Source organism: Mobula birostris, chromosome 14 (assembly GCF_030028105.1).
Source record: "Mobula birostris isolate sMobBir1 chromosome 14, sMobBir1.hap1, whole genome shotgun sequence".
NCBI classification, from domain to species: domain Eukaryota; kingdom Metazoa; phylum Chordata; class Chondrichthyes; order Myliobatiformes; family Myliobatidae; genus Mobula; species Mobula birostris.
In genome coordinates this window covers 64945134-64963762 of record NC_092383.1, presented here as the reverse complement: position 1 = coordinate 64963762, position 18629 = coordinate 64945134, and the positions used below count along the sequence as shown (strand labels likewise).

At 39.0% G+C, this 18629-nt stretch overlaps 1 protein-coding gene across 2 annotated transcripts in view; it reads right to left on the bottom strand.

Annotated features, from left to right (window-relative positions):
• LOC140209937 (diphosphoinositol polyphosphate phosphohydrolase 1) overlaps nt 1-18629 on the bottom strand; it is an 83692-nt gene that overhangs the window by 49864 nt on the left and 15199 nt on the right. Inside the window, exons 2-3 of one of the 2 annotated variants that reach the window (XM_072278615.1) lie at nt 9126-9196; nt 4026-4159 (exon numbers count right to left, since the gene is read on the bottom strand). The exons of the other annotated variant lie outside the window; for it this stretch is intronic. Coding sequence (XP_072134716.1) covers nt 4026-4127 — 102 coding nt within the window. The 5' untranslated portion in view covers nt 4128-4159; nt 9126-9196. The remainder of the gene's footprint in view (nt 1-4025; nt 4160-9125; nt 9197-18629) is intronic. 2 annotated transcript variants of the gene reach the window in all.

The window sequence follows — 18629 nt, the reverse complement described above, 5'->3', positions numbered from 1 at the left end:
AGTGTCCAGCTTATTATTGTAAATATTCCACTTGCAGTTGGGACCAACCTTCCTTATACTGCCATGCAGAAGACCTGTTATGTAGAGCTTGTGTCTGCCCAGGCAATTATCTGGTGAGAAGGGGCAATGACAAGTTAACCATTCTGAAATTTTTCCATTTTGGCCAGAAGGGAGATTTGAGGGCAATTTGACCTTGACAAATCAATTAGAAGTGCCCTGCTCAGAGTGAACTGACCAGCCCTGTGACACCAAAGAAGCAACAGAGGCCGGCATCCAGTGAAAAGCAAATGCACTGTTTAAACCAAGTTTTACTTAAATGTTAAAGTTTTAGTTAATACTTCTGGTAATTTGTTTAATAGTTTCATTCATTTTCAAGTGCTCTATTGCACCTGTCCATGGCACTCAAATGTTCAATATTTTTTAAATTGTTTGAAGCAAAGTGGCTTGACCATTTGTCCAAATTTCTGTCACTGCAGATTTTGAAGGCCAAGTTTGTTCTTTTGCTGCCACCCCACTGCTCTGTACACTAGGAACTACTGAAATTGGCATGGCAGTGCTCACCAAGGGAACCACGCTAGCACAAACATGAATAGTAGAGGTTGGCAAGCAGTTAGAATCCAGTCACAAACAAGAGAAAAATCTGCAGTGGCTGGAAATCCAAGCAACACACAAAATGCTGGAGGAACTCAGCAGGCCAGGCCTGGCTTGCAGAGTTCCTCCTGCATTGTGTGTGTTTGTTAGAATCAAGGTCTTTTTTTAAAAATCATTAATGCACTTGATTATCATGTTAAAGAAATTTTATGCCCATCTGCCTTTATATTAACATGCACTTGCAAACTATGATTAATCGATTGCCTCAGTTGGAGTAATCCATCAGTTATGAAAACACAATGACTTTTTTCTTGATATAAAGCTATGTAAACAAATTCAATACTTTTAATGTGTAGCATAAGGGGGCACTTGCAATACTAGCTAACAAAATTAGGACTTTAACAGCATCTAGATTTACTACCCCACACAAAGACTCAATGCACTCAGAAGCTTGGGCTCACCTTCAGTACTGCACTGGATGGAATTGTACACCAAAAAAAATTGCTTGCAATCAAGATTAACAATTGCAGTCTCATGCAACCCAATGCAGCCAAAATGTAAATCCACTAGATTTGCTAAAGCCAGCTGTTGGGAATATCAGATTTATGTTAACTGCATCTTTCAAGTGACTACATTTTGCAAGTCCAGCAGATTTATTTTAGGCTGACCAATGACTGCGAGATCTGCACTTTGGGAAGAGGAATTTCAAACGCACTGCTACCAGTATTAACTCACAGTTGATTAATAAGACACCATACTCTGAACTTTCAAAAAAAGGTGAGGGAGAAAAAAAATGTTCAACTTGGGATTGAACATTGTTGTCAATGAAATAATGCACAAATACATTATTCATTGTCTTTTGGGTCCAAAATACACAGTAATTCCTTAAAAAAAAGTTCAAGCAGCAAAGCATTCTCCTCTCCTATCAGATTCCTTCTTCTCCAGCTCTATCGTTCCCACCCATTTGGCTTCACCGATCACCTTCCAGATAGTCTTACTTTCCTCCCCTCTCCTTTCTATTCAGGTATCTTTCCTCTTCTTTTCTGATGAAGGATCTTGGCCCAAAGCATCAACTGTTTGCTCATTTGCATAGATACAGCCTGACCTGCTGAGTTCCTCCACCACTTTGTGTTGCTCTAGATTCAGGCTACGTCCACACTATGCCGGATAATTTTGAAAACGCCGGTTTCGAGTAAAGACGACAGGCGTCCACACTAAGCGTTTTTCAAAATATCTCCGTCCACATTAGGCGGATATTTGGGTGAACCTCCTCCTACTGGGCATGCGCAGGACACACACAGAAAACAAGCGAAGAGGAAACGATATACTTCGTGCACGTTTGTCCAGTTAGAGTAGAAAAACTTAAAAGGACTTGCTCTTGGCTCTCGCACAGGAGGACTTAAAAAAAATACTGGAGCGTATGGAGGCAACCGACAGGGAGTTCACGGTCAGTATGACCCAGCTGACGACGAACATTGAAAAACTGACTAACTCTGTTACAGCACCTTGTTAAATGTATAAAACGTCTGCATCAGCGTTATCTTGTATTTCCATACAATGTTACATTAGGCTGTTACACATCTATTGTCAGAGAAGTACTTGCATAAATAGGTAAACCACCTTCATACAAGCAAGGACAGGAAACAGGGCGAAGTGAGTATACTTATTTATTCGGTAAGCTATGGGTCAACTGGCTTCAGTCTCGTTCAAGAAAACAACGAACATCTGTTCCAGCACGTCATGACAGCGTTTTTAAATAGTCAAAAAAACTCACTTTACAATTTAACTCTCACACCGTTCACACCAACTGCGCGTTATAACAGCTTGTGCAGTACCAAGCAGAAGCAGAAAAAAAGCATTGTTGTTGTGGTGTTGTCATGACAGTGTTTTAAAATCTCTCCGGTTACCCCGTACACACTACGCCGGATATTAAGCGTTTTCAGATTTATTCACTCTGGAGAGTGTTTTCGAAAATCTCCGTTTTCGGGGGCTGAAAACGCCAGCTCAGTGTGGACGGGAGGGCAAAACGAAGAGAAAAAGCTTTGTTTTCAAAATTATCCAGCGTAGTGTGGACGTACCCTCAGAGTCTTGCATTTTGATTAACTGCAAACTCATGCCTATTTCTTGGTGCCTTGGTTTCTGTCAGTACATTTGATTCCTGAACAATTGTTTTTCATAAAGCACATATTTTCTAGCATAACACTCTTCCAAAGATCTTCACAGAATGATCTTCAATTTCATAGTTCTAATGAAAAATCCATATTTTCTCTCAGAATATCCAGGTTTTGCTTATCCATGACACACAAAGTGCAGGTCAGGCAGTATATATGGAGAGAAAAGAAGTTATGTTTCGGGCCAGTTGAACAGAAGATGTTTTGGACTGATGACGAGTCTCAGCTGGAAGTGTCAACAGTTAATGTCCCTCCATAGATACTGTCTGACCTGCTTAGTTCTTCCAGCATTACGAATATCCCTCCAGATTTCCAGCATCTGCAGTCTTTTGTGCACCCAGATGTTACTGATTCTGTTTCTGCTAAACCCACACAATTCAAAAAGGTCACAAACTGCATTTCTAATTTTGACTTCTGATAACAGGTAGATACGAAGCAGCCTCTTCATTTGACAAAACAGGATACAGCAAGCATATTGAGACCCTTTCAATAGAAAAGGTCTGCCCGGCCCAACACTACATAATATTTTGTGCTAAAGATCAAAGAAAATTCAGGACAGTTCAAACAAATCCATACTTACAAAGCCTTCTTTGAGCTAGACATGTGACAATTTCAAATGCCTGCATCTTCCTACCACCACATCATAATAAGTGTTAATTACTGTCGTATCCATGCAATGATTGGATTCATTCATACGCAGACAATCAGTTAAGTGCCTGTTCCTGGTCTGTCTGATATCTTAAATGTAATCTTCAATGCATATTCAAATATGCATTGGGTTGCTTGCTGAAGTCAATAATCGCTTTATATCCTAACCTCAAAAACAGCTACCGTGTAAAAAAAACTTCCACTTTAAAAATTTCCCCTCACCTTAAAGAAATGCTCCCAAGTATTTGCTATTTCCACCTTGAGAAAAAGACACTATCTACCCCATCTATGACTACCAGAACTCTATAAACTTCCATCAGATTGCCCCCTCAGCCTCAGACACTCCAGAGAAAACAGCCCAAGTTTGCCCACCATCTCTTTAGGGCGAACAGTCTTCAATCCAAACAACATTCAGGTGAACTTCTAGCACCCAGTCCAAAGCTTTTACATCCTTTCTGTAATATGGGGACAATGACTGATTAAAAATGTTCATGTAAAGCTTAGAGGATATTAAAGATCTGACATGAAATAGCACCACAGGTGAATTACAAATTAAAGTAAAATACTCCACTTCACTGGCCCAAACATTTTATCAATAAAATTACATCCAAATACCTTAAGGCCAGAAGACACAGGAGCAGAATTAGGCCACTCAGCCCATCGGGTCTGCCCTGCCATTCCATCTTGGCTGATTTTTAAAATTCCACTCAAGCCCATTCTCTTGCCTTCTCCCCGTAAACTTTGACGCCCTGAATAAGACCATAAGAATACCACATTTAAATGGCCTAGAATGAACTGAGAATTTACAAGTATATCTAATTACCAGGTTACATTTTGGTCTTTGCAAACCAGCTTCAGAATTTCTTTACAGAGGTAAACTCCACCCAACTGGGATCATTGTGCAGAATGTGAAAAATCCATCTTCTGTATTCAGCAGTGAACACAAAATCTCCTTTCATTACTTACCTTACAATTTTTTGTTTGAAATGCTGAAGTGTTGAGATGCCGCTTGAATATGGCATTCTCATTGGTAAGTGAACTTTTTTTTGAAACATAATGCTTTCTGAATCCTGTGTAACTTGATCCTTGTGGGTCCTACATATTTCTATTTGTGTTCCCAACCAATTCAATCAATTAACTGCGAGCAATTTGTTTTTCAAAAAAGTTACTTTTAAAACTAGCATGGATATGTAGATAGAAAGCATGTTCTAACCATTATTGAAATATGTTTTTGAAGCTATTTATATAATCCAATCATTATGCATAATTGCTGTGTCATACATAAAGCACAAGCGAAAGCTATTGACAACTTCATAGACAAGAAAAAACTCCAGAAAAAACTATTAACATGCATTTGGCCTTTCAGCACAAAAATGAAAGCTAAACCAACGTTTCAATGGAAATATGAAAACAGATGGATAAAGAAACAAAGCTGCACAAAAGTAATGTCAGAATGTGTTGTAAAAATGTTTGTGGCTATGATAACATAGATATGTTGCAAGGGTAGGAATCTAAATGAAGCTTTGACTTTACATGTCATCATAGTGGATAGGGTGGGGGAGAATTTAGCTTCATCTTTTTAAGATATCTGGAATAAAAATTTAGTAGTGGTGGGCATGAAGCCACCAGATTGTTATCAAAATCCTACCACACTGTCCTTTCAAGATCATTTGTCCTTGTTTTGTCTGATCTGAGGATGTGACTCCAGATGCACAGTGTTGTGACTCTTGCCTGCTTTTTAAAAACAGATTAGATGATTACTCAATTACATCAAAATAGCAGATAGCAAAAACTAATATACGTTGACTTCGGCACTGAATGCTGATAGATAAGATCCTGAAATTATCTTTCAAGATTTATGCAGCTGTGCTGGAGGGCTTGACATTGTCACTGTTGACATTCATTCAGCTGGAGCATAATGATTTTTGTAGCCAACGTTTCAGTAGTTTGGTCTGATCAGAGTCCAGTAGTAAACTATACGCATGCTGAATTTGAGCTAAACAGCAATTAAGTATTTTGATACTTTTTTGTTTTAAATTTTAAGAAACTTCTACTCATTGAAGTAAATTTTTTTTTACAGAATGGTAGGTGCCTGAAATGTGCAACCAGGGAGGTGTTGGAAACATGATAGCAATGTTGAAGAGGCATTGAGACAGGCATTGAATGAGGAGTTACAGACTGCGCCATCAGATGAGATTAGTTTAATTTGACATTGTAGTTGGCATGGACACTGTGAACCAAAGGGCCAGTTCCTGTGCTGTAATGGTTTATATTCTAAAATATGCCACTGAGCCAAAAGAAATATTTGGCTAGGTAGTCGAAGTTCTGAAAGAATTAAGAGCAGGTTTGTGCATCTTGGATGATTATAGGATTGAGCCTACAATAGAGTGATGATTGTAATTGAATGGTGTGCTACCGCTTACTGTGGCTCAGAAAAGCAGTGATCATTTGAGGTGATGGCACGTCATGTTAGGATGGTAGGATCAGAAGGAAAAGTCTCAGAATACAAGGATGTCCATTTAGAACAAAGAGGAGGAGGACTTTCTTTTGAAGTGGAGGTTGATAGGCTCCAGAGAAGTAAGAGTATCAAAGGTTAAAAGGAGACGGCAAAGAGAATGGGTTTGGGAAGGTAATAAAGCAGTCATGATGGAATGGCCTAATTCTGCTATTTCTTATGGTCTTATATCACAAAGCTTCTTGGAGGTCTTTAACATATAGGTGTTGATTTGATCCATGGACAGCACAATCATTTCAACATTTAATTGAAGCTGTTTATAGAAAATCATTATACATTATAGCTATTGTTTAATCCTGTTCTCTTCTACTACACTTGTACAAGTATAAAGTCCAACCAAACCTAAAACTGTTTTATAAAACTGCTTCAGTACTTCCCAACTCTTGAACACAGTGCCTCCAGTAATAAATGGAAGCATGCTGTTCACCTTCAAGCAACATGTGCATCCCCTTTCATGAAGCTAAGGCTGAAGATGCTTCTGTATATCAATACTGTTAAAGTTCTTACCATTAACATTGTTCTGTCCTTAACATTTAATTCCTAAATTGCAACACCTCATATTTTGCTGTTTATCTGGCTGGATTTACCTGCCATTTCTCTGCCCACATCTGCAACTGATCTATATCCAGCTGTGCCTTTTTGGTAATTTTACACGACCTGCAATACCAACAGCCTTTGTATCATCTGCAAATTAATCCATTCATCTCCATTTATTATAAATGTAATAAAAGTAAGCACACAATGAAAACCCTTTCAATGTCATTTTCCAACTGAAATTACTTCAATGCAAATGCAAATTGACTATATTGTCAAAACTCCTAACAGTGAAAGATTTGGTTTTAATCAACATTCTTCTAGAAAGTGCTTTCAAAGAAGTCTGGAAGATTGGGGAAGCTCTAACAGTGAACTTGAAAGTCAGAACATTTCTACTTTCTCTCAGTAATGCCCCCAGGATACAAAATTATGAAATAAATAAATGATCTAAGGTATAGCTCCACTGCAAATTACCCATACATAATGGGAAATAAACTATTGTGCATGAGCTGTGAGCATGCAACTAGGAAAATGGTGTATTTTCATTCTAATTCTATCAACTTTCGTTCTTAAGTTAAAAAGTAAATATGAATTTTTGAAACCAGTTACACAAATCGTCTCAGATGGCACCAATCTTGAACAAGAAAGAAAATTATGAGTTCAACACTCATGACTTCACAACAATACTCTGCCAGGATAGTGTAGTAAGGAAGAGTGCAACTGTAAGTGCTGAACTTCAGGTAAGAACTTTAAACCATGGCTGAACCTGCTCTCGTGAGAGATGCAAAATATCCCTGTGAACATTTCCAACAGCTGGGAAGTTCTGGTCAACAATCAGTCCACAATCAATTTTACTAAAACACTATCTTGCATATATCACACTTAATGCAGTGGGATACAGAATGGACATGAAAATAATTTAAAACAGATTTTAAAAAAAACAAATCTTTGCACAAAGTTAATCAGCAATTTAGTAAGATGAGAAGGATTGGGAGAAACTTCCCTGCATACAGAGAGAATGGAAGACCTGCATCGGTACATAAATGCAAACAGCAGTTGAAACCAGCACGTTAAAAAATCAGAGCTGCAAAGTCAATTTGAATTGTTCTGGGAAAAGAGCCAAACAGAGACAATGGCCTTGATATTAAAACAAGAGGGTACTTGGATCTAGATGCACAATGTGGTGAGATGGGGAAAGAACTCAGAAATCAACTTCAGCACGCACCACAGTTAACAATACAATTTCAATAACTATATATCTATTTTCTGAGCTACGCAAGTATGAAAAACTACACACTCAAACACTGAAGAGATTCTGTTTTATGACTGAAACACAATATTCAAACAGAACTATACTACACTACTATGCAATGTTGATTTAACCAAAAAACTAAAAGACACCTATTAAACTGGTTAAATAACAAGAAACCCAGATATTTTAGGCTGCAAAGAAAAATCTACTTTTTTTTAAAAAAAAGAGGGTCTGCTTTAGAATAACCAGTAGGCATGAAACATTTAACTTTATTTCAAAACTCACAGTACAAGCTTGGATCCTGCTAATGATCAGACTATGTTATCACTTCTCTTACTTGAGCAAGCTTACAAGTGTCCAACCTACAATTTTCATTATTTTAAATCAAAGTAGTTTCTAGTTGCACATGAACAAAAAACTCGATCAAATAAATTCATGGAATAGCATACAGAATGCTATTAAAATAGATCCAAATCTAACAACAAAGCTCTCGTGCAGCATAATTACAAAGAAATCTCTATGTTACTATGACTTTGTAAGAACATGTTTTTGGCAATGTGAGCAGATGTTAATATTTTATTTCTTATTATTTATGAAAGGAGAAAGTCACCTTATATTTACTTCACTACAGTTGTTGGATGAAGTAAACATACAACAGAAACAGAAAAAAGACTATGCTAAAATGGAACTCTCCAGCTGTTGATGTTTTAATTACAGAAGTTGGAGAACTGTTCCTTGCCTTCCATAGTTTTGTACATTGTAGAAGCTATTGCAGGCGAAGCAATTCTCCAACTTCAGTAATGTACATAATGATTTTATGTGGATTCAGCAATGTCAACACGTAATGAAGAATGGTGCAAAATGGCAGTCCCTTGCTAGGTATATAGGTGGACTAAAATCAGCCTCAAACACAAGATGACTGAAAAAAAAGAGAAAGCCTTGTCACTACTTTGATGACTGCCAAAGTTTTCCAACACTGGAGGCTGCTGGGTATCCCTTAAACAGAAATTAAGTTACATCACTTTATAAAAAAAAATTATTAAATACATCTTAATTTATTCTTACTATTTTCTCCATGGCTATTATAATCCATTTAAATGAATGGACTCTGGAGTCCCATGCTGTCTGCAGAGATTCCCCAGCACAAAAATGGAAGACAGAAAATCTGAGCGCCAAACTGGAGCAATCCTGGATCAGCTGCCACTTGAGAGTAAATGCCTGCAAGTTCTAACCCAAAGTATCCCTTAGCTACATTGGCTGAATAGTCAATTCCTGTTAATGTTCATTTCAGACTCAACACTTATTTTCTTCTCCCATCCTGTTCACTTAACACCAAGTGTTTAACCTTAACTCATTATTACAGTAATTGAACTAATCTTTTAAGTACATTATCCAATTTGCTTTAACCACTTACCATATGAATTTTCAAAATTTTTATAACGCTTTGGCAAAGTTTCTTATAAGTTCTCAAAGTTTCTTACAGTTCTGAATAACAAGGGAAAGAACAGATTAGGTCAAAAACTGTGCTTTAGGCATCACAGGCAGAGAAAACTAAAACATATACTTTAAGATAATTGAAGTAAAGAAAATGAAGACCAACCATACAAGATTCTGGAGCAGAAGTAAGCCTTCTGACCACACAATGCCGCTGCACATGTACTTTTTAAGACTAATTTTCCTATCCTATTTTGATATTCCAATATTTATTTATTTATTGAAACACAGTGCTGTCCTTCCAGCCCTTCGAGCCATGCTGGCCAGCAATCCCCCGATTTAACACTACCCCAATCACAGGACAATTTACAATGACCAATTAACCTAACAACTGGGACGTCTTTGAACTGTGGGAGCCGGAGCATCTTAAGGAAACCCACGCCTTACAGGCAATGGCGGTGATTGAACCTATGTCTCCTGTACTGTAAAATGTTGTGCTAACCACTATGCTACCATGCTGCCCACTTTAATAGTGTTCAGGAAACTATTTATCTGTTTTAAACACAAGTTTAGATTGAACATCCACATACTTCAAGTATAGAATATTCAAAAGGTATTATTCTTTTGGAAGGAATACTTCTTCTTCATTTATTCCTAAATGATATGCTCTTTAGTGTGGAAGCCCAATATCTACTTTTAGACTCCAAGAATTTCAAATGTTTCAAGGGTCATGTGTCATTCTTCTACATTCCAGAGAACAGCTTTAGAGTGCTCATCTTTACATTAAGATGTCCATGTCAGAAGTTATGCTAGGCAACATGTTAGGAAGGTTACACTGGCCCTAAAGTAGTGGAACAGCACCAGAAGTACAAAGATCAAAGTAAATTTATTATTACAGTACATAAGTGTCACCATACAATACATTGTGATTCGTTTTCTTGCAGGTATTCACAGTAGAACAGAAATAGAATAGAACCAATGAAAAACTACACAAAGACTGACAACTAATATACAAAAGACAGAGCAAATAAAAAATAAATAAGTAACACTGAGAACACGAATTACTGAGTCCTTGAAAGTGCATCCATTGGTTGTACGATCAATTCAAAGTTGAGGTGAATGACATTATCAACACTGGTTCAGGAGCCTGATTGTTGCAGGGTAATAACGGTTCCCAAACCTGGTGGCGTGGGACCCAAGGCCCCTGTACCTCCTTCCTGATGGCAACAGAGAGAAGAAAGCATGACCTGGATAGTGGGGGTCCTTGATGACGGATACTGCTTTCTTGTTAAGTACCAAATAAAACAATGCTGCAATCCAACAATCATTATACTACCCCATTGGCCTGAATTTGAATGGAATACTCTCTCAAGATATTTAAGTAAATGACCGGAGCAGAGATAATTAAAGTTTCAATGTATTGAAAATGAACGAAATAAACAATTAGACTCAATCTTTACACACAGTGATCTGGAGAACTTGTACAAGCTCAAAGGGTCATGGAAGTTTTCAAGATCTCAGCAAAAAGATTTTTCATGCATGGCTAATTTGAACACTGAGATTGATAGATTGTTAACCAAAGACTTGGATGTGGGGCAAAACCAGGAACATCAAGTTAGGTCACAAAATCAATCTCAATTTCACTGACTGATAGCAAGGGACTAAATAGGAGAACACCAATTCTTACTAGAAGTGGGATGCCACTAAGCTAGATCATAGCACTCCATAGCTCTCCCATCCATGTATTTATCCAAACTTCTCAAATGTTGCAATCAAATTCACATCCACCAATTCCTCTGCAGCTCGTCCCACACTCTCACCATCTGAGTGAACAAGGTTCCTATTAAATATTTCACCTTTCAGCCCAAACCTATGACCTCTAGTTCTAGTCTCACCCAACCTCAGTGGAAAAAGCCTGCATGAATCAGAATCAGGTTTATTATCATCGGAATGTGATGTGAAATTTGTTAACTTATTAGTAGCAGTTCAGTGCAATACACAATCCAGCAGAGAGAAAAAATAATAAAAGTTAAAAATAAATAAACAAGTAAATCAATGACAGTATACCTATATTGAATAGATTAAGAATGTGCAAAAACAGAAATACTGTGATAATATCTTTTAAAAAGTGTGGTAGTGTCCAAAGATTCAATGTCCATTTAGGAATCGGATGGCAGAGGGGAAGAAGCTGTTCCTGAATTGCTGAAGTGCGTGCTTTCAGGCTTCTGTACCTCCTACCTGATGGTAACAGTGAGAAAAGGGCATGCCCTGGGTGCTGGAGGTCCTTAATGATGGACACTGCCTTTCTGAGATACTGCTCCCTAAAGATGTCCTGGGTACTTTGTAGGCTGGTACCCAAGAAGGAGCTGACTAGATTTACAATGTTCTGTAGCTTCTTTCGGTCCTGTGCAGTAGCCCCTTCATACCAGGCAGTGATGCAGCCTGTCAGAATGCTCTCCACAGTACAACTATAGAAGTTTTTGAGTGTATTTGTTGACATGCCAAATCTCTTCAAACTCCTAATGAAGTATAACTACATTGATATGTTGGGACCAGGTTAGATCCTCAGAGATCTTGACACCCAGGAACTTGAAACTGCTCACGTTCTCCACTACTGATCCCTCTGAGGATTGGTATGTGTTCCTTCCTCTTTCCTGAAGTCCACAGTTGGCTCTTTCGTCTTACTGACGTTGACTGCCAGGTTGTTGCTGTGACACCACTCCACTAGTTGGCATATTTCACTCCTATACTCCTTCTCGTCATCACCTGAGATTCTACTAACAAAGGTTGTATTGTCAGCAAATTTATAGATGGTATTTGAACTCTGCCTAGCCACACAGTCATGTGTATATAGAGAGTAGAATAGTGGGCTATGCGCTCACCCGAGGTGTGTCAGTGTTAATCGTTAGGAAGTAGGATATGTTATCATCAATCTGCACAGATTGTGGTCTTCCGATTAGGAAGTCGAGGATCCATTGCAGAGGGAGGTACAGAGGCCCAGGTTCTGCAACTTCTCAATCAGGATTGTGGGAATGATGGTATTAAATGCTGAGCTATAGTCGATGAACAGCATCCTGACGTAGGTGTCTGTGTTGTCCAGGTGGTCTAATGCCATGTGGAAAGCCACTGAGATTGCGTCTGCTGTTGACCTATTGTGGCGATAGGCAAATTGCAATGGGTCCAGGTCCTTGATGAGGCAGGAGTTCAGTCTAGTCATGACCAACCTCTCAAAGCATTTCATCACCGGGCGATAGTAATTAAGGCAGCCCACATTATTCTTCTTAGGCACTGGTATAATTGCTGCCTTTTTGAAGCAAGTGGGAACTTCTGCCCATAATAGTGACAGGTTGAAAATGTCCTTGATTACTCCCGCTAGTTGGTTGGCATAGGTTTTCAGAGCCTTACCAGGTACTCCATCGGGACCTTCTGCCTTAACCTGATAATTAACCCCTCATAATTTTGTATACCTCTTACCAGATCTCCCTTCATTCTCCTACACTCTAGAGAATAAAGTCTAAACCCACTTAATGTTTCCCTATAACTCAAGTCCTTAAGTACTGCCAACATCCTTGTAATATATCCTCTCAACATAGGTAGGTGACCAGAACTGCACATGATACTCCAAATTATGACTCACCAACATCTTATATAACTTCAAAATAACATCCCAACTCCTGTACTCAATACTTGGATTTATGAAGGCCAATCTGCAAAAACTCTCTTTATGATCTTAGCCACCTGTGACACTGTTTTAAAGGAATTATGGATCTGTATTCCCACATCACTCTGTTCTACCCTGCTTGTCAGTGTCCAACTGTATACTTACATATAGTAAATAGAGGGCTAAGAACTGAAGCTTGGGGTGCTGACATCCCCCCAGCCTGAAAAGGACCATTTATTCCAACTTTCAGTCCATGTTAATTTCTTTCCTGATACCCTGAGCTCTTAATTTGTGCATCAGCCTTTGGTAATATTCCGACATCATGCCAAGAAAAGATGTTAAATTAACTGACCTATATTTTACTGCCCTATGTCTTTCTTTTTATTTCTTAAGCACGAGCAAACAGGCCTGAGTTTTGCTGCCCTTGGTCTTGAGTGTCAGTTTCTGCTTCAGAAGCAGTATTAAGATCTTTTTTGCAGAATCCTGAACCAGGTTGCCTGGATCAAAATCCAGACTTGCAGCACCACAGGAGAATTAGACATTATTTGTTCTGCTCCTTGGGGAAATTACTATAACTGAACATTATATTGAGTGGTGAATCAATTAAATGCGTGTTTCAGTTAAGGAAATCTAATACTGGTATCTCTAATTTGAGTTCAGGCTTTCATTATCTGCATGTCTCCACCTTCACCCTCTCCTCCCTTGACTCACCCATCCAGTTTTCAGTTGGGCAGGTTAAAGAAATTAGATTTTAACAAGATGGAATTCCAGACCACGTCAATGGACCTTAATTAAAATAAATGTTTCACCTAGGGATTCATTGGGCGTATTCAGGACTCGTGGCCCACAGCTGACTGAATACAAACTGGAATGCAGAAAACAATCCAATTATTTAAGATATGATTTTGTTGCAAATGAGCAATCACTGTGTTAAAAAAATTACCAGTGGCATCAATCATAAGTATTAACTACAATTAATAGCCCCACTTAAATTATATTTCAAAATATACATTAGCTGTAAACCTCTTTGGGTCTTTGCAGGGTCCTGATATCTGGAGTCCTGATATATGCCGAGTGCAATAAGCTGCTTTGTTCTTCAAATACTCCAACTGAAACCCAAGTAAACAAATATCCATTCATGTTGCCTTAAGTTGCTTATTTTTCATGATAACGTTACTATCTACACTCATTATTGTTCTGAAGAAAATATAAACTATCATGGTGCAGTCTTTTGGTCTCAGATGGAATGAATCTCATGAGGCATCATTGAGCAGTACAAAAAGAAAAAAATATAATTGTTACGGTATAGAGGAGAAAGCAATAAATATCTAACATCTCTGCTGCTATAACACAGAAGCAATGCAAGTTTAAAAAATATTAAAAGTGTCTGCTCTGTGAATGCCAGATGTATCTCTCAAACAAATACTCAGAAAGAAAAAAATTGTAGGACACTTGAACAAGTGCACAGGACTGGATTTTTGAAAGATTAAACAAGCAGAGGATTTGTCTTTTCTACTATGCAAACATCAATAACTTTACCTTTAATCCAGATGTTACTAATGCCATTAGTTCTTTCTGAATATGATCACAATAGACATACCAACTACTGACATTACAGAAGATGGAAGCTCATGAATGAAGCAGCTACAAGACAGAACCTATGTCTAGAACTCCAGCAGCAATAACCTGGATAAGCCTCAAAGCTGCACAGTCACCTTCCTTTTTGAGCAATGGCTCCAATGTTCACCAATTCCCAATGATTTCCATTTTACCAAGGCTCACGGATGCCATGCATAATCAAATGAATCACTGAATTTTATATCACTGCAAGAGGCTCTTTTGGCCACAACCTGTCTATGCCAACCGTGATGCCCATCTGCATTAATTCCATTTGCCTGCATTAGGCTTGTATTTCTTTGCGACTTTCTGATCCAAGTACCTATCCAAAATGCCTCTTAAACATTGTAAAGATATCAAAGGAATTATCACTGTGTGTCTGGACCAAGCAGTGAAGAGCAATGGAGTTGTGCGAACAAACCAATAAAAAAGGTATTTAGGATAATGACTAAAAATCCATTGAGATGATCAACTACAGACTGATGGGGAAGGGAAAAAGAGGATGTGAAAATTCTAACTGGACTGCTTCTGTAGACAGAACACAGACAATTTTCCAGAGCAATTAGGTAAATGCCAGTGAGAGGGACAGGCAGTTCTGGGATATAAAATTTCAGCACTGCTGCTGGAATGTTGCCAGGGGCCAGAGCCTTTGCAATAACCAGTACAGTCAATTGTTTCTTGACAACATATGGAATATTTTAAATAGACTGAAGACTGTTCAAAGTCATCACAGATGTCAGATATGGTCCATTCCATCCAGTACTTCAGCCTCATGCCTTGCAAAAGGAGATTCAACATAATTAATGGGTTACTCCCATTTACGGACAGCTCCCACCACTTTGCAACGTATTAATTTTCAATAGATGCAAGACTGTGGGTTTTCTTAACCAAATTAAGTAGTTTCAAGTCTCTTGCCTTCCATGCTACTTCTATTGTATAGTTCTTAAGGTGTTGCTTCCAAAGGTTGGCTAATTTCTGGTAAGCTTGATGCTGTAGCTCTCATTGAACTAGCCTACTAGACAGAGGCAAAATAGTGAAGGAAAACAATGTTACTCCTGCAAATAGCCATAGACTCGCGAATATCTAGTTTTGAGGCCACATAAATTAAGGATACTCTCAGTGCAGACAGGACTAATTTATACAGTGGGCATTCTTATCAACAGTGTCAAGATCAGACACACATTCAAGAGTAATTCACAAAGACAAGGACACATTGGCTTTTATTGTCTATTGCCTTGAGCCAAGTGTGCTGATTGTTTTCTTCTGGATTCACACAACATTTTACTTAATGGTTCAACTGAGCCACTTATCAGTAATGTCACTACCCTTATACCCTTACTGTGTCCTCAGTATGGATTACCAATGTTCAAAATAAATTCCTCAAAGTACAACCTATACTACCCTGAAATTCATTTTTGAGAGCATTCACAGCAAATACAAAGAAACAGAATAGAATCAATGAAAAAACCACACACCAAGGCAAACGATGTGCAAAAGATAACAAACTGTGCAAATACAAAAGAAAAAACAAATAAATAAACCATAAATATCAAGAATATGAGTTGTAAGAGTCCTTGTAAGTGAATCCATAAGTTGTTGAATTAGTTCAGTGTTGGGATGGTTGAGATTGAGTACAGTTATCCTCTCTGGTTCAATAGCCTGATGGTTGAGGGGAATTTATAACTTTTTATTTCTTACATCCATTTCACAACACAAGGGAGTAAAATTCTTTATGTTGTGTCTCCATCGCAATGTACAAGCAATAAGGAAGGGAAATGTGGGAGGATATTGTTTAAACACTAAGACTGTACAGTATACATAATTGTTTTGTATATACGTATGTACACACAGATAAGGCAATCAGAGCAAACTGTATTGATAAATGTGATGGTCTGGTGAAAGAAGCTGTCCCAGAGCCTGTTGGTCCTGGTCTTAATGCTGAGGTACCATTTGCCTGTTCCTGAAACTGGTTGTGTGGGACCCGAGGCTCCTTTAATTCCTTCCCGATGGCAGCAATAAGAAAAGAGCATGGCTGGATGGTGGGGGTCCTTAATGATGGATGCTGCTTTCCTGAAACAAGCACTCCTTGTAGATATTCTCAATGGTGGGGAGGGCGTTATCCATGATAAACTGGGGTTTCACACTAGTTTTTGGAGGTATTTCTGATCAAGGGCATTGGTGTTTTCATACATGTCTGTGATGCAAGCAGTCAGTATACTCACCACTGCAGACCTATAGAAGCTTGTTAAAGTTTTAGATGACATATCAAATCTTCACAAACTTCTAACAGAGGCACTCCCCTGCCTTTTTTGTAAAGGCAATTATGTGACAGACCCAGGACAGGTCCTCTGAAATGATAACACCAAGGAATTTAAAGTTGCTGACCCTCTCCACCTCTGATCCCGGTGTGGACTGGCTCATGGACCTTCGCGTTCCTCTCTCTGGGGTTAATAATCAGCTCTTTGGTTTTGATGACATTGAATGAGATATTGTATTGCGGCACCATTCAGCTAGATTCTCAATCCCCCACCTATATATTGATTTGTCACCACGGTTTGATTTGACCAACAACATCACTGTCGTCAGCAAACTTGAATATAGCACTGGAGGTGTGCTTAGCCTTACAATCATAAGTATGAGCGAGTAGAGCAGGGGGTTAAGCACAGAGCCTTGCAGTGCACCTGTGCTGATGGTAACTGCGGAGATGTTATTGCTAATCTGAACTGACAGGGGTCTGCAAGTGAGGAAATCAAAGATCCGGTTGCATAAGGAGATATTGAGGCCTAGGTCTTAGGGCTTATTGATTAGTCTTGGGGGAAATGAAAATGTTGAATGCAGAGCTGTAGTCAATGAAGAGCATCCTGATGTATGCATCTTCACTGTCCAGATGTTCCAAAGTTGAATGCAGAGCCAAAAAAATGGCATTTGCTGTTGATCTACTGTTGAATTATAGGCAAATTGGCACAGATCCAAGTTGTTCTCAGGAAGTTGATATGCTTCATCACCAACCTCTCAAAACACTTCATCACTGTGGACGTAAATGCTACTGGATGATTGTCATTGAGGCAGCTTACCATGTTTTCCTTGGACACTGATGTAACTGAAGCCTGCTTGAAGCAGGTGGGTACTACAAAACAGTGAAGCAAGAGGTTAAGGATATCAGTGAACACTCCAGCCAGTTGATCAGCACAGGACTTTCATACTCAGCCAGCTACCATCTGCACCAGATTCTTTCCATGGGTTTCACCTTCCTGAAGGACGCTCTCACAATCAGCCTCAGAGACTGAAATCACAGGATCGTCAGGGACTGTGGGAGTTTGTGAAGCTGCCTTCATGTTTTTTCAGAGACTACAAAAGACATTGAGCTCATCTGGGAGCAAATGCTTGCTGTCACCTATGTCACTTGGTTTCAATTTGTAGGTGGTGAGAGCATTCACAGCTATCCAGCCTCCTTCTGCAATTCATGGTTGCTTTGGATCTGTCACTCCACACGTGCAATGGCTTTCTGGAGGTCATAGCTGGACCTCTTGTATTTTGCTTGGCTGCCAGACCAAAATGCCACTGACCTGGCCCTCAGTGGATGATGGATCTCTTGGCTCATCCAGAGCTTCTGGTTGGGGAAGACTGATTTTGTGGGGACACACTCATCCATGACTGACCTTATAAAGTCTGTGACAACTGTGGCTTATTCACTCACATCCTCTTATGAATCCTTGAACACAGCCTAGTCCACTGACTCACAACAATCCAGTAGCCGCTCCTCTGCTTGTTCACCTCTGTTGCCTGTATGTCTGGATCCTTGTTATTTAGCCTCTGCCTGTATACAGGTAGGAGGACAACTAGATGATCAGATTTCCCAAAATGTGATCTAGGCATGGAATAGTAGGCATTCCTAATTATAGTACAGCAATAGTCAAGTGTGTTGGGACCATGGTGCTGCAGGTGATATGTTGATAATTGGGCAGCTATTTCTTCAAGCAAGCCTGATTAAAGTCGCCAGCAATGATCTGAAAGGCATAATGGCTGTTTCTTCTTTGCAAATCATGCTACTCAATACACTGAGTGTTTACTTAGCGTCAGTCTTTGGTGGTCTGGCTTGGAATCTTCCAGTCAAGGCACTGGATGTTCGTTTGTTTAAAGGTGCTGTACCTGCATTCCTGAGTCAAGTCTGCCATGCCTGTCAGATCATGAAATTGTTAGTTCGTT